Here is a 14,621-nt window from a genome sequence, read left to right as displayed (position 1 = left end):
GATGCTCTCGGATGTACTGAAGGCAATACCCAAAAACGCCATAGATCATAAACAAAGGAAATCGTGTATAGTCATGTATGTGTCGTGTGAGTCGAGCAGCGAAGCTCTTTCTGTAAAGCATGTGTAATGCAATCGTAAAGGTCGTTAAATGCGTTGTTCGTAAGAGTGAGGCGGTTATCCAAAACAGCGCCCATCATAACACTCGAAGGGGGGGATATCTCAAAAAGACATTCCAAGGCACGTCTCATTACTTTTGTGGATCATAGTCCAGCAAAATGCGCCGAAAGACCAAATCATCTGCGATGCAATCATAAAATCGTGAGCGTGAGTATGGGTGTGCGTGCACATATAGTACAAGGTCGTGGTGTCGTGGTGTCGTGGTCGTTAAAAGGTTGGGTGGCCAGCAGAAGCACTGGCGGCGAAGTCGCGTATCGCCCATCGCCAGCCGCCTCGATGTTCGCCGTTGTCGCGAAGGCCGCCGACCCAGCCTTCGACGCGTCGTCGCCAGATGGCTTCTTCGTCTTTCTGTCGCCGGATAAAGCCAGGGCCGACATCGAACTCCTCGCCCACAAAGGTTGGATCATCGGGGTTCGGTGTGCCGGTACCGCCCATGCCATTGCCACCGGCGACACTCTCGTTGTCTTTGAGGTCGTCGAGGCCAGCAAATGGGTCTTCGTCTTCATCTACTTCTGAAGGCGATCCAATGTCGTTTGATGGTCGAGGCGCCTTGAGCCAGGTCATCTTGACAGGATCGAACACCATGCGGCCTTCGTACTGAACTTGGCGTGGTACAGAGATTTGGGAGATCAAAGCAGGTCGCGGTGGAGACGGTACTGGGGCGGGCGCTGGGGGCTGGGCCAGCTTGGCCGCTCGCGACGAGAAGCTCCTCTGTGCTTGGCCGGCATGAATGGACGAGAGGGCAATGTGCGAGATCGATTGTGAACGATCATGGCTGCGGCTCATCTGGTTTCCGGGCGGGGCAAAGGTAGGCGTGCTCGCCGTGGTCAGGGCGAGGGTCGTAGTGGAAGTATTAGGGTGTGAGAACGAAACAAGAGCTTCCTCGTTTCCTTCCCAACGTTGCAAAGTTGGGTTGTAAATCATACCTTTCTCGTCTACATAGTGGTCAGTAGGAGCTGGCAAGTAATGGTGGGATGTTGTACTTTGTGTGTAGGGCTGCGTCATCTGCCTGATCAACTGCGGCTTCTGTCCTGAGCCTTTCTTCCTGTGAGCAGATGGACTGGTATGAGGGCTACGAGCGGCCACTTGGGCAGCCCAGCTAACGGGCCGGGAGGAAATGGGACCTTCTGCTCGAGACCTCGTACCTGCCAAGCGCTGCTCACGTGCGTTCCTGCTTGCTGCGGTGTCGCGAGCAAAGCGAGGAGTGTGGTCCATCTTGGGAGGACTGCGCGGAGTCTGGGGCAGAGGCGTGGCCATGCGATCAGGCATCGGCAGACGTGAGTTGCTCGGCTGATGGCGCAGCGACTTGTTGCTGGCGACATTGCGCGGCACCTTTTCGAATTGCTTCTCTTTGGAAGCGGAAGTAGGCAAGTCATCGAACAGGTCGAGCTCATGGCCGTCGCCAAAGTTTCGCTTGCGCTGAGGCTGTGTCAGCTTCTTTGGGGGTGGATGACGTGCAAGGGCAGAGGGAGCCTGATCACGTCTCACCCCAGCACGACTAGGCGTCTCGTTGTGGCCACCGCCAGACAGGCGCGAGTAGGAGCGCATCGATGGAGACTGGGGACGGCGAGGGTCAGAGTCGCGGCGAAGGTGGGCTTGCGAAGTGCTCTTGGACATGACGTGGTGCGATTGGGAAGAGGCCCCGCCAGCAGGGAGGAATGGCATGCGTGGTGGCTGACTGGTGTTGTTGTTGCGGAGGACGGGAGCAGAGCGCTTCGCGCGGAGCAGCTGTGCGCTGGTAGTGGTAGGCATGGTCCGAGTCGAGTTCGAAGTGGACGCGCCGCTCTCGTACACAGGGGTAAGCCTGGACCGACTCGCGATGGAGGGCAGGGGCCTGGGTATCCGCGAGGTAGTGGGTCTGTCGGTGAAGGTGATGGTCGTAGCGGGACGAGCAGCGTGTGGGGCGGTGGTCTTGGTCGCGGGCTTCTTGACGACAATGTTCTTGTTGAGCGTCAGCTTCTGGCGGTCCAGGATCTCGCCATTGCCAAAGTCGAAACCATCCTCGAAGTCCTCCTCTTGGACCACGGGCTTGGCTTTGGGCGATGGTGCCAGTGCCTTGGGGCTCACAGGCGTGGGGCTGCTGAAGGGGGAAGGAGATAGTGGTGCAGCGATGGGCGATTGGGGCGGCGATTGGAACGGCTTCTGGGTAGGGACCGACGTGGTTTGTGTGGGCTGCGTCGGCGTGAGGGACTGCTCACGCAATGGCAGTGGTGGAAGGAGCGATGGCTCTGGTGCTGGTGATGCTGGTGGTTGCTCGGCCTTCTTGAGCTTGTCCAGACGCGCGCTGAAGTCCATGGGCTCGGTCGGCAGCACGAGGCCGCCCAGGTCGTCGTCTTCGCTCTCCATGGTCATGATGCTGCCCAGGCTGGGGCTCATGGCGGATACGGACGAGCTGCGTGCACCGCGGGTGCCTTGTCGCGTGCCTGCGAAGCGGATGCCGAGCGAGCCCTCGCCCCAGTCGAAGTCATCGTCCTCTTCCGCCGGCGTGCGTGGCTTAGGCGCCTTCAGCTTCAGTCCTTCCTTCGCGTTGGTGGGCAGCTCGAGGTCGTTGCCCCAGTCGTCGTCGACCTCGATCTTCTTGGTCGACTTCTTCTTGCCCAGCCTCTTGATTGAGCCGCCGAGGAGCGCCGACGATGGCACGCTCGTGGGGATGGGGATACCGGCCTGCTTCGCGGCGGTCTTGATGGCGGAGGTGTTGGTTGCTTGGTCGCCTGGCGTAATCAGAATCTGCCAGTCGTCATTGGATTCGGTCTCGGAGCGGACGCTCATGCGCGAAGAGAGTGAATGGACGGTCGAGTTCTTGAACAGGAGGCCGTCGGAGCGGTCGTCGAAGTCGCCGTCGTCCCATGTCTCCATCTGGGTCGACTGCGAGGTGATGGAGGCGATGCGCGCCGCGAAGGAGCGGTTGTTGGCCGCCATGCTCGGTGGAGCTGTCGCGCGGATATCGCAGGTGCGGTGTAAGGTGGGTGTGCAGGATCTTCGCGCGAGGTACTGAGGTGGTTGGGCTGTGGGCCGGCGAGGGTCGTCTGGCACCGCTTGCAGGTTCCTGCAGGGCTACGCGAAGCACAAAGGCGGTAAGTAGACAAAGGCCGGTCTGCTAGGTGGCCCGCACGCTAGGCCACGCGTGTCGGTAAGAATAACACACTTCGCACCCCTGCAGCAAGGGCGACGATGACGGCGATGTGGACAGAAGTACAGCTGTCGGGAGCGTACATATGCAGGAACAATGCAACCATTAACCAGAGATTATTCGGAGACGCTGCCTATGTATATACCACGCCACTTACCCACCCTGTATAGCACCCATGTTTGTTTCTGCTCCCCATCAGAGCGACTGGTGCGGATCGCGCTCGATTCGCGTCCCGGGCGGATGCCTGAACCACAACAAACACTAAACCTTCACCCCAGCGGGTGCTGCCTGCGACGGCACCACCCACCAGGGCACCACCACCACGCGAGTGACATTGCTATCTACATACAAATATAACCTCGTGTGCCTGCCGTCTCAGGTAGACGTGGTTCAGGTTACGGTTTCAATAGATTCCCTACCACGTGAAACGCCCGGTACCTGTTCCTGGACGCTCTCACTATCGCGACTAGCCTCCCTGGCCACACCATCACAAACCTTCCCAACTGGGCTCCCTCCCGCAGTCCCGCCTAGCTCGTGCACACCATCGCAGCAATGTCGAGCCGCTATATTTTGCCAGTCGAGCCTGCGGATGGCCGCGGCGAGAGCGTCGTCATCGAAGTGCTGCAGCAGGGCAGCCACCCTCTGGATGTCAGATTGGTCGGCTGCGAGGGCGAAACCCCATATGTGACTTCGAGTAAGACAGCATCCACAGCGCGTCTGTGTTTCGCCATCTGACGCGCCCCAGTCACGCACCGCAATCTCGCCAGTCTCAAGCACAAATTCAAGGGCAGCGACGACGAGTGGGCCGCCGTCGTGTCTCATTTTCTGCTCCAGCAACAGCCCGAAATCGGCCAGACCGACATCTTGGACGGTGTTCGCATGGTCTATACTCTAAAAAACAAGAACCTAGAGCTTTCTTTTCGCCAGGACGTTGGGAACATCAAGGTGGGCAGCATTGTGCTCTCCAAGATAAATTCATCTGATGTGTGTAGGTCACGTTGGGTGAGATTGTCCTTCCAGAAGACGATGAGTTTGAGTTCAACCCGTTTGAGTGGGCGCAGGCATCAGCCATGGCGCACGCCAAAACGTTGCAGCAGGTGGTCAACTTGAAAGACCAAGTCAAGAGCGAGCAGCACACCCTCGCCAAACTCAATGCGCAACTGGATGACTTCATCAAAACTAAGAATGACACCGAGACGGCCATGCTCCAGCAGTTCATGCAACTGCTAAACGAGAAGAAGCGCAAGATCCGGGACCAGAGTCGTCTGCTAGCTGGCGTAAAAGTCGACAAGCCCACAGGTTAGTAAGACGTCGTCGTGACGTAGTCTTATATTGACAATATCTAGCGGCGGCCGTACAGTCGACCCGAGCAGACACCAAGACTCGCAAACCAGGCGCATCGCGAACATCGAAACGTAAAGCTCCGGCACAAGCACCCGAGCCAGAGGCAAGTCCAGATGCAGACAGCGACCAGATGGAGATCGATCAGGCCAAGGTTGAAGAGCAGGACGACGAGGAAATGCCCGAACCCATGACCCCAGAGCAGTCCGACAATGAAACAGACGAGGAGGATGAACTTGCACCACACCCCAGAGGCAGGTCATCCGAGACGCTGAGAGCAAGTTCTGTTGCACAGAGTTCCAAAAGTGAAGCCAGGGCAAGCAAGGGTGCACCACCACCTCGAACACTTCCCTTCCAGAAGAGAATGACGCGAAGTGATAATACACAGAAACAGCCCTCTCCAGCAGCAGCAGCAACAGTAGCGGACGACGACGAAGATGACGAGACGGACGATGAGGAGCTGTAGGACAAAGGCTGACTGTGTTTCACTGCGTTAGTTTGGGTGAAACCATCTCTACCAAACTTCCCAAAAGCCGCCGCGTGGTTCCCGTGTTCCTTTTGGCGAAACTTCGGGAGACGACCTGCATCGAGAAACTCTAATTAATGCCATGAAGAACATTTGGTTCAGAAATCAGACTTTGGAATTATCGCCGACACGTGCTTCCTTCTGCCGGTGGTGTGGGTGATGGTGTGAAACGGGATCTGCAACCTCCTTAGTCCAAACTTCAATAGTACTAATAGTGACAGAATGCGCAACGTGGAATCTGTCATGACTGTGAGAAGTAAGACATGGCTGGACCCTTTGTAGGTTGTCCCGACAGCAGCCCGGTGCTCATATATGTGATGCGATGCACACATGGATACGTGGAGTCGGATCGCGTTGATGTCATCCATGCCGATCATTCGGGACCACTAAATAACAGGGACGTCCCGAGCAGCCGTGTGGAAACAAATCAACGCCTGAAAGTGAATAAGACTCGAGTTCCCACGCGATGAATGCGATGGAAGAACGCTGCCCAAGTTAGATTGAAGTCAAGACGATCTGCGTAATCCAGTGATGTGGTGCCTTCGGAGCAAAGAGCAGCCAATGGACGATGCAGGCGTCTCCGGCAGCCAGGGCTGAAGCGCGCGGGAGAAGCCTCCCGCCAAGCCATGTCCACCTCGACATGTCGCCCTTGACCGCAGCGCTGTCGCAAACACGAGATTGCCGTTTTTCTGGCCTCACGTACCAGGTCGCTGCGCTATCATAGATACGGCGCGCGAGCGATGTCCTATTCCCGCCCGAGCGACCAGAGGTAGCAGCGCCCGCAGTCTGGGTGAGTGAGAGAGGAGAGCCCGCGCTATCCACATGCGCGCTCACGTGGGTCTATTGTACTGACGACATGTGAAGAGAAAGCGATTGTCGCCCTGCTATTGTCCACGCGCGTCCCGACTCGATTCCGCCTTCACACCGCGTCCACGGCGCTGCCATCACCCCATCCCCGCTCGAGCGCCTCACCTAATGCTCCTCCACCTCCACACGTCGTTCCACTGCACCTACCGCCGTCGGCCCGCGACACCGCTGCTATACGCGACCGACTGCACGCCCGAGACCCTGAGGTAACACGCCATGTCGGGCCCAGACCAGCCTGAGCCCATCGTGGATACGACGCGATCCCTCAAGCGCAAGCAGCTCTCCGACGACGACCAAGGCGAGCTCGACGCCCTCGACAGCATCTTCAAGCGCATAAAGACGGCGGTCCCGCGCACACCATATATACTTTCCACGCCATCCTTACATCCGTACCGGTACTACTCACAGCAACAAGCCAACGCCTGGAAATTGGGAAGGCTGTTCAAGTCGGAGGAGGAGCACCTGCAGTACAGGACATATCTATACCGGGAGCCGTGTCAGGATTGCTTCGAGCTGCAGGCGGGAGAAGACGACGAACCTGAGCCCGAACCACCACGCTCCCAGGCCGCGAATGGCCAGCCAGCGAAGAAGAAACCCAACCTCTCAGCTTTCAAGGTCAAGCAAGCGAACGGTCCCAACACTCCCAGCGTCAAGATCAGCTCGCCCAGTTCTGCGCCGGACAAGAAACAGGCGAATGGGGCCAGCAAGTCTGAAAAACTGTCTGCGCCGTCCCAAAAGACCGAGCCCAAGTCGCCCAAGTCGTGGGTACGCCGTTCTTTATCTTGTTCAATTACTGACAGCAGCAGATCCTCTGGTACTACACGCGACGAGCCTCCCATCCGGAAAGCCGACAGAGGCGCCCCTTCTTCAAACCGGCCGCGAGCCCCTTCCACAACGAAGAGCGAGACAACCAGTTCCAAGGGCAAGATTGAAAAGTCGGACCCTTCCAATTCAACACCACACGGCCTACCTCCGCTGCTTTCGCCAGTACACGAGCCAATGGGCAACCCATACGGCCTCCCGAACATTTTATCCCCCACCCTCCCCTCAAACATACAAGCCGAGCTCGACAGAATGGAAGTACAGCGGAAGCGCACAGATTCCGACGCATCTGTGTCATCTTCAGATCGCAAAAGTCAAACGCTTGCTGTGCCACCCAGTGGATCTCAACAGTCCAACGGTACACCAAAGTCAGAGAACCGAGCGCGCTCAGTTTCCATCAACGGCAACGGCAAAAAGCCCAACCCCGAACCAGTCAGTCAAGTCGAACAAACAGATTCTAGTATGGTAGTTAAGCTGAAATTCTCAAAGACCAAGGCGCCTGTCGTTGGCCAGATTCTCCGCCTACCATCGAGACGAGCGAATGCCGAGAAGAAGGAGCGCAACGATACCTCCAAGGCGACTCAAATGGCAGACACGCAGCCCAAGGTCACGGATCCGCCTGTCATTAAGAAGAAGGCAATTCCCAAGGTCGCTGCACGACAGACTACAACGCCATCAAAAGTTGCAGAGAAGCGGCCGCGCGCGGAAGAGGAATCGACATTGGCGGTACCGCCCACTAAGCGACCCAGAGCAGGCTCAACACAAGACCGGCCCATTACCCCTCTCCAAAATAGCCAGACGCAATACGCAACCCCTAAGAAGGACCTGAAATCAGTCAACATGCTACGAACCCAGTCTTCCGAGAGCAATGACGCAACGCCTGGCCGGTCTGGTGCAACCCCAGCCGGCGCGAAACCTACATCTGCTCCTCTTAACAACAAGAAGCAGGCAGACATTTCGCTGCTTGGACATACGTCAGCGAGGTGGAATCAAATGGGTAGAGCCCTCAAGCATGAGGCCACCAAGATCCTCACCAGCGGCAAGATCTCGAAGCAGGATGAGAAGAGGGCCGCAGTTACTAACCTTGAGTGTATTCTGTAAGTTCAACACCCAGCCCTCAACTGTACATTACGAACCCCACTAACACCCCCCAGCGCCTACATGGCCGCCTACTTCGCCCAAGACCTCTCCCTCCACATGCGCGGCCGCCCCGGCGAAGTAGAACAAACCTGGAAAACGCTCCTCCCCCTCTGCCTCTCCTACTCGCGCAGCACAAAAGACCTCCAGCACCTCGACGGCCTCCGCTCTTACCTCAGCTCCGTAATCGCCGCCGCAATCTGCACACACGTCTCCCAGCGCTGCAACAACCCTAAAACGCACGACTCGCCGCAAGATGGTACGGGTCATAGTGGTGGTAATACGGCTGAAGCGTCCCGCCAGCACAACTCGCTCGCGGAAAACTTCGCCCTCCTGTCTGATCACACGATTAAAATGCATCGCCACTACCAAGACGCGCGTATTGCGCTGCCGATTGAGGATCTCCAATCGTTATATAAGAAAACGTATGCGGCAAGGGAATCCAATGCGAGACTAGCCCGCGAACCGGAGAAGCTCAGCGGCGCGAAGATGTCAGGACCGTACTTTTTGCCGTTGGGCGCCGATACCACGCCCATCCAAGCTGTACGATTTGGTTTGAGGTTTCTGGCTGAGTATTGCGAGATTGAGGGGCTGAAGTATGGGTTGAGGGTTAATCTTGAGAGGCCTGAGTAGGAGATGAAGAGGGGGAGTATTTGGGATATGGGAGTTTTGTTGGAAAAAGGTGGATTGGCGATATACACCCCTTCCTTGTTGGCGTTTTATCATTGCCTTTGTCTATATTAGCGGGTGGTTTTCATTTGGTTGATTTGAAAGCAAATTCTGATACCCCATGAGGTTGGACTGGACTTTTTTTGGTTCCTCTCCCTTCTTCTTCCTTCTTGTTACTGGATTGGGATTCTGTATACATAATGGGGTGCTGGGCTGGGCTGTTGCGTGTATTGGCGTTGACTATATGAAGGGAGGTTAGGGTGCGGGATCGATGAGGAAAAAGTATCATTCGTACTGTATTGTATGAATTCATGAAGCCAAAATCGATAATGTCACGATATCATAGTTTAAATGTGCGGTATGTGATGAAGCTGGAGTGATATGTAGAATGAGGGCTTTTAGAGAGATATAGATGACTGCGGGATATGTATAGTGAATGATCAACGCTCTGGTACTTATAGTCGGAGGTCAGTCTGTTAGACAGTATATTATACTTGCTATTTCTCTTATTCGTGAGAGCGTCTTTTTGTCTAGGTTATTGATGTTGCAGAAGTTGTGAGTGGCTTGTCTCGCTCTGCGTCATCGCAGTACCGTGGGGTAAAGTGGATAGTGACCAGAATATGGCATCGCAAACAGGTCAGTCCGTGGGACGAAATCTGGTCCCATCCCATCCCATGGTACCGCGATGACCCATATACGACGAGCCACTCGCGACTCCCGCGATACACACGACCAACACGATAACTGGATCCGCCTATTAAATATTGGGAGGGATGAGAAAGGGGTTAGTTTATTGGATAGAAAGCGCCACAAGGGACGGTCTTGGGGCACAGCACCACGTATAAAGCATAAGAAGGCCACCTTTTCTCGACAACTTGGATCAGACATACTGCACACTTCATCCTGACACAGAACACGACATAGCAAGTGTTATGTCTTTAGGCGGGATCATAGCATACGACCAGACAAGCTTAACCGTGGCATCGGCACAACAGTCTCTAAACCATTCCACATTTTATCGTACACTCGCATTACCACTACAAACGCCGATTCCGTAATTTTCCACATCCACCGCCACCTCTCTCCATCATAATCTCCATCATCCACACCTTCCACACATCCGATCAGGTTCACGACCTAACATCACCCCCCAATATCCACAAAATGCCTAGATAACTAGGAATTTTACACAGAAAACGCCCAACTGGAATGGGACTTACATACATAAACACAGTAGTATTTGGGCACCGCTAAGAAAGAGAAGGTTTTGAAAACAGCTTCATCAGACTCGCTATACGCAAAGATCGAGACACTAGGAAAGAGCCGCCACAGGCTATAGGGGGGTATCATGCATGAAATGCTCACAGTATCCGCCGGTAAAAAACGCCAGGTCGATGCGCACTTTTGTTCGGGCCGGGGGTGGTAACACAGTAAAAGGGGTGACAAGGGGACAAAAGAATGTTGTCGAACTTTGTGTACGTTGGGTGGACGAAGAGGTAGCGGCTTACTGCTTGCTCTTGCCCTTTCCTTTGGAGTTGCTGGGTTCGCCGTTGGTGGAGGGCTGGCCGTGGCTGGGGAGATAGTAGTCCCATTCCAGCTTCAGCGGAGCGACTGGAAGGTTCTGGTTGAGGCTCTCGACGACTTGCTGAAGTTGCGAGAGGACTACGAAAGCGGTACCGATCAAGCCGAAGAACTCGGCGTTTGGCTCAATGTACGTCTTGACCGTGTTGTCGTAAGCTTCTCGCAACTCGGCGGCCGCCGTGTTGATGTCGGCGAGCTGTTGATAGATTCCTTGCTTCGCGGCTTCGTGGTCGCTTGAGACTCGTTTCACCTCGTTGTTGGTCTCCTTTGTATCCTGCCTTAGAGCTGTGACCTTTCCTTCGACCATGCCGAGAGATGATTTCATGTTCTCCTCGAATTCTGTGCGTGCTTTCTCCTCTGAGGCAAACTTGCCGACCATGACACGTTTGAAGTTGTCGAAGGTGGTAGTGTCGGAAGTAGATGTCTGGGCAGGCGCCAGAGCCAGATTGTTGATGGACTTTTGGAGATTGCCTTCCGTGGTATCGCGCTTGCTGCAATCTGTGTCGAATGCTGAACGCAAATTTTGAATGGCCTCGGAGTTTGCCGTTTGAGTGTCGCTGATCTCGGATTGGAAGGCTCGCAGTGTACCCTCCAATGCAGCAACTACGTCAGCTTTTGCGAAAGTGGCCCTGTCTCCATCCAGTGCTCGCCTCAGGTCTAGAATAGACCTCTTGATCTTGTCCACATCGATCGCCTGCCTCAGGTCTTGGATAGACTTTCTGATCTTAGCCTGCTCGTCAACGCGTGTGGTACGTTCGGCGTCGATGGTAGTGCGAAGCTCGCCTGTGCTGGTCAAGCGTTCTTGCTTTTCTTGACCAATTTGCGTCTGCAGTGTGTTGACAGTTGCCTGCAAGGCGCCAAGGGCCTCCGTTTTGGCAAAGGGAGATGTGGCCGCGTTCAGATTCCGCAAAGAATTTTGTAATCCAAACACTGAGCCCTTGATGTTTTCGATCGTCTTGATTTGCTCATTGAGCTGTTGCTCAGTCTGGTCGGCCTTGTCACTCACGGATTTTGCGTTAGATCTGGCTTGCTCAGCCTTTTCGCTCGTGGATTTTGCATCAGATCTGGCTTGCTCGGCCTTGTCGCTCGCGGCTTTTGAGTCAGAGCTAGCTTGCTCGGCTTTGCTAGCTGCACGCATGGCCTTCTCAGCCTTGTCGCTCGCAGCCCTTGCATCAGAACTGGCTTGCTCGGCCTTGTCGCTCGCGGCTTTTGCGTCAGAACTGGCTTGATCGGCTTTGCTAGCTGCACGCATAGCCTCCTCAGCCTTGTCGTTCGCGGTTCTTGCATCAGAGCTAGCCTGCTCGGCCTTGCTAGCTGCAAGTATGGCCTCCTCAGCCTTGGAGATTGCCAGGCTGGCGTCAGAGCTAGCTTGATCAATCTTGGCCAACGCACTCGACATCTCGCCATGAGCCTGGATGGCCGACTGGAGTTGCGCAGCATCGGTGACCACTTGTTTCAACTGCGGACTCATGTTGGCAATTTCGTGCAAGTGCGGAGCGATGTTCACAAGACTATGCAGTTGAGTAGCGTCCTGGTCCAGGCGGTCGAGAAGGTTCGCGCGACCCGCTATCCAGTTCTGCACTCGGTTGATGTCGTCCTGGAGTTGTGGCAGACTGGGGTACATGTGGGTAAACCAGCGGACCATGCCCTGATACAAGGTGTCGGTGCTGATATTTTCGTATCGGCTCTCCATGTTGCGTATTGCGGAGGTGAAACTATCCAACTCTCTGTCCACCGATGCAGAGTCGGCCTTGGTCGACAGAGACGATCGCAGAGTTTCCAAACCCGTCTTCAACGACGCTACTTCTGTCGACATGGTATTGAGCTGAGCTTGTTGAGCTTGGCCGAAGCCATTCTGTTGTGTAGGCGACTTCGATACTTGTTCCATCAAAGCTGATAGATTGCGGGCATGGGTTTCCATTGTAGCAGTGACGGTACTGAGCTGCTCTTCAACCTTGCGCTTGAGTGGGTCGAATTGTTCGTTGAAGAGGGTGGGGGCGACATCCTGTACAGCCGAGATAGTGGCATTTGCAGTCTCGAGTTCCTTGAATAGCGTTTCAATATCCTCTGTGATGGTATTGAGATCGCTCATCTCGGATGGCGCTGTTCTCGCATCAGCTGACGACGCCGCGAAATCGGGTTCACGCGATCGATTGCGGAGAGCTTGCATCGCTTGCATACGAGTTTCCGTCAGTTTGCGGAGATCCAAGATCTCTTTAGAGAGGCGGGTGTTCACTTCTTCGACATTCCTGTCGATAGCCTTGCGCTCGCTCGTTATCAGAGCTTTGGCCTTCTTTTCCGCCGCCTTTTCCAGCGTCTTGACTGAGGTCTTGTCCATGGTCGTCTCCATTGTCTCCACACTCTGCTCCACACTGTCGAGCGGTCGAGCGCTGGCCAGAGTGGCTTCCATGTTGTTCAGTCGCTCGAAGATTGTCTGAGCCTGGGTCGTCAAGCCTCCGGTGCCTTCCACAACTTTGCGAAGCTCTTGCAGCGATTTCTTGAGATTCGAGACCTCTGTGTCTGCATTGGTCACCGGTGGAGTGATTGGAGCAGGAGAAGAAGGCGCAACAGTTGTCCCGACTTTCTTAAAGTGAGGGCCTCGTGCAGCCTTTTCTAGTTCATCGATGCGACCCGGAAGCTTCTCTGTAAGACGTGCAGTTTTTTCCAGCTCATTGAGGCGAGTAGGGAGCCTTCCCAACTCAGCTTGGGTTACAGTGCCCTGCAGGTTCGCAATCCTTTGCGACAGGGTGAAGTTTGTCTTATCGTAGTCCCCCTTGATAGGTCCAATGTACTCCACGATGTCTTTCTCAAGCTCGTCGAAATCTCCTTGGAGGCTGCTCAGATCCTTTTGTGTACTCTTTGTCTTTTCCTTCAGGCCCCTTGATTCTTCCCGGAGGTCCTTCAGGCTCTCTCGCACATTCTTCACTTCCTCTCTGTCATCGCCGAGCGCATCACGGTATTTATCCACTCTGCTTCTGAGCTTCTCTACCTTCTCTACCACTTCCTTCAAACTGTCGATACTGTCTGGGTGGAGTTCGTCTTCTATGTCCTCGATTCTCTTCTGCAGACGGTTGGCTTTTGCGTACGTCTTGTCGCCGTTTCCCTCAACTTCTTTGATCTTGTCGCTCAAAGCGTTGAGTTGATCAGAGAAGTTCTTACTCTCAACGGTCTCTTTGAAAGCCTGCAAGGCGAGAATCGAGTCCTGGTGGTTGGTGATGCGTTCGGAAAGCCGGGTGTTCACATCCTTGATTTTGTCGTTTAGGTTCTTGGCTGTTGCTCTGGTCTCGGCCGTGATAAGCTCTCTGACAGTGTGTTCGGATAGTGGTGTAGGCTGCGCGTTTTTCCACGTCTTCAGACTTTCAACTTCAGTCTTCTGTAGTGCTGTCGCCATCTTCAGCTCCGTGATAAGATTCGCCTGCTGTGAAGAGGTAGTTCTAAGCCCATCGAGCCTGTCGGATAGCGGCTTCAGCTGCGATTTCCCGAGGGTGTCAGAACCGTTCGACTCTGGTCCCGCCTGATGAGTAGTTCGCTTGCTCTCTACTGCAGCTAAGCGTTCTGGCACAGTTTTCAGGTCCTGCAACTCCTGTCGTAAGCTTGGAAGTTCGGCAGCCGAAAGCTCTAATGCTTCTAATCGGGTTGCTAGAGGCTTGGCCGCGGCGTTTACAATGTTGAGGGTCTCTGTTTTGTTCGTGAGGCTATCAACGCGAGTAGACAATCCCTCCACCTGTACCAGCCTGAGCGCGAGATCATTATGCTCCTCCTCTCGCGCCTTGTTGATTTCAAGTAGCTCCTTCTTGATATCATCACGCTCCTTCTTAAGGTTCGCAATGTCCAATGCCTGAGTCTTGAGCTTAACATCAACGGACGTGCTGACAGTGATGGTAGTCTGCTGCGCAAGAGCTCTCTTCCTATCTTTCAGCTTGCGTAAAGATTGCATGGTGAATGGAGAGTTGCTCGTGGTAGCACTAGTTACATCCTGTTGTTGAAGAACGCCTGGATCTGGTGTTGGCAGCATTGAAGGCGCAGGAGGGGCATGATGTGTAGGCGTCGATGCTCCACTGCTTAAACTACTAGGTGATAGAACTCGCACATTCTGACGCGGCCTACGGTAGTCAGAAGCTAGTCTTGGGCCGGTAGGTACATTGGTTAATCCAGCAAAAGAGCTTTTTCTAGATGGTGGAGGGCTCGGGATCCTGGAGACTGCTGAGTTGGCGTACTATTCTGTGTCAGCATACATCATCAGAGGGAGGAAATTTTATCTGACCCTATCTTGTAACGCCGACCGCGAGTCTGGCGGACGACTTCGCTTGTCTGGAGGGCTCTCGCCACGGGCTTGAGGCTCCAGCGGACGTTTCCAAACGCGCGAGCTCA

The 14,621-nt window shown here is 54.8% G+C and overlaps 4 protein-coding genes across 4 annotated transcripts; 2 read left to right on the top strand and 2 right to left on the bottom strand.

Moving 5' to 3' along the window:
- Positions 1 to 384: 384 nt before the first annotated feature.
- J4E93_003988 (uncharacterized protein) lies at positions 385 to 3,096 on the bottom strand (the record flags this gene model as incomplete). Its single annotated transcript, XM_049341918.1, has 2 exons — positions 385 to 1,112; positions 1,161 to 3,096. The coding sequence occupies 2 exons, from the start codon at positions 3,094 to 3,096 to the stop codon at positions 385 to 387; spliced, it is 2,664 nt and encodes an 887-aa protein (XP_049201423.1).
- Positions 3,097 to 3,859: 763 nt separating this feature from the next.
- On the top strand, positions 3,860 to 5,114 carry J4E93_003987 (uncharacterized protein; the record flags this gene model as incomplete). The annotated part of the gene is made up of 4 exons (XM_049341917.1): positions 3,860 to 4,001; positions 4,053 to 4,252; positions 4,300 to 4,606; positions 4,654 to 5,114. 4 exons carry the CDS (start codon positions 3,860 to 3,862, stop codon positions 5,112 to 5,114), a joined length of 1,110 nt encoding a protein of 369 aa, XP_049201422.1.
- Positions 5,115 to 6,257: 1,143 nt separating this feature from the next.
- On the top strand, positions 6,258 to 8,633 carry J4E93_003986 (uncharacterized protein; the record flags this gene model as incomplete). The annotated part of the gene is made up of 3 exons (XM_049341916.1): positions 6,258 to 6,802; positions 6,848 to 7,960; positions 8,018 to 8,633. 3 exons carry the CDS (start codon positions 6,258 to 6,260, stop codon positions 8,631 to 8,633), a joined length of 2,274 nt encoding a protein of 757 aa, XP_049201421.1.
- Positions 8,634 to 10,173: 1,540 nt separating this feature from the next.
- On the bottom strand, positions 10,174 to 14,265 carry J4E93_003985 (uncharacterized protein; the record flags this gene model as incomplete). Its single annotated transcript, XM_049341915.1, has 1 exon — positions 10,174 to 14,265. The coding sequence occupies one exon, from the start codon at positions 14,263 to 14,265 to the stop codon at positions 10,174 to 10,176; it is 4,092 nt and encodes a 1,363-aa protein (XP_049201420.1).
- Positions 14,266 to 14,621: the final 356 nt, after the last annotated feature.

The sequence above is a fragment of the Alternaria ventricosa genome, assembly GCF_023758065.1.
Source record: "Alternaria ventricosa strain BMP 2768 chromosome Unknown scaffold_5, whole genome shotgun sequence".
Lineage (NCBI taxonomy): Eukaryota > Fungi > Ascomycota > Dothideomycetes > Pleosporales > Pleosporaceae > Alternaria > Alternaria ventricosa.
The sequence above is the reverse complement of the archived record's forward strand: the minus strand, read 5'-3'. Positions and strand labels throughout refer to the sequence as shown.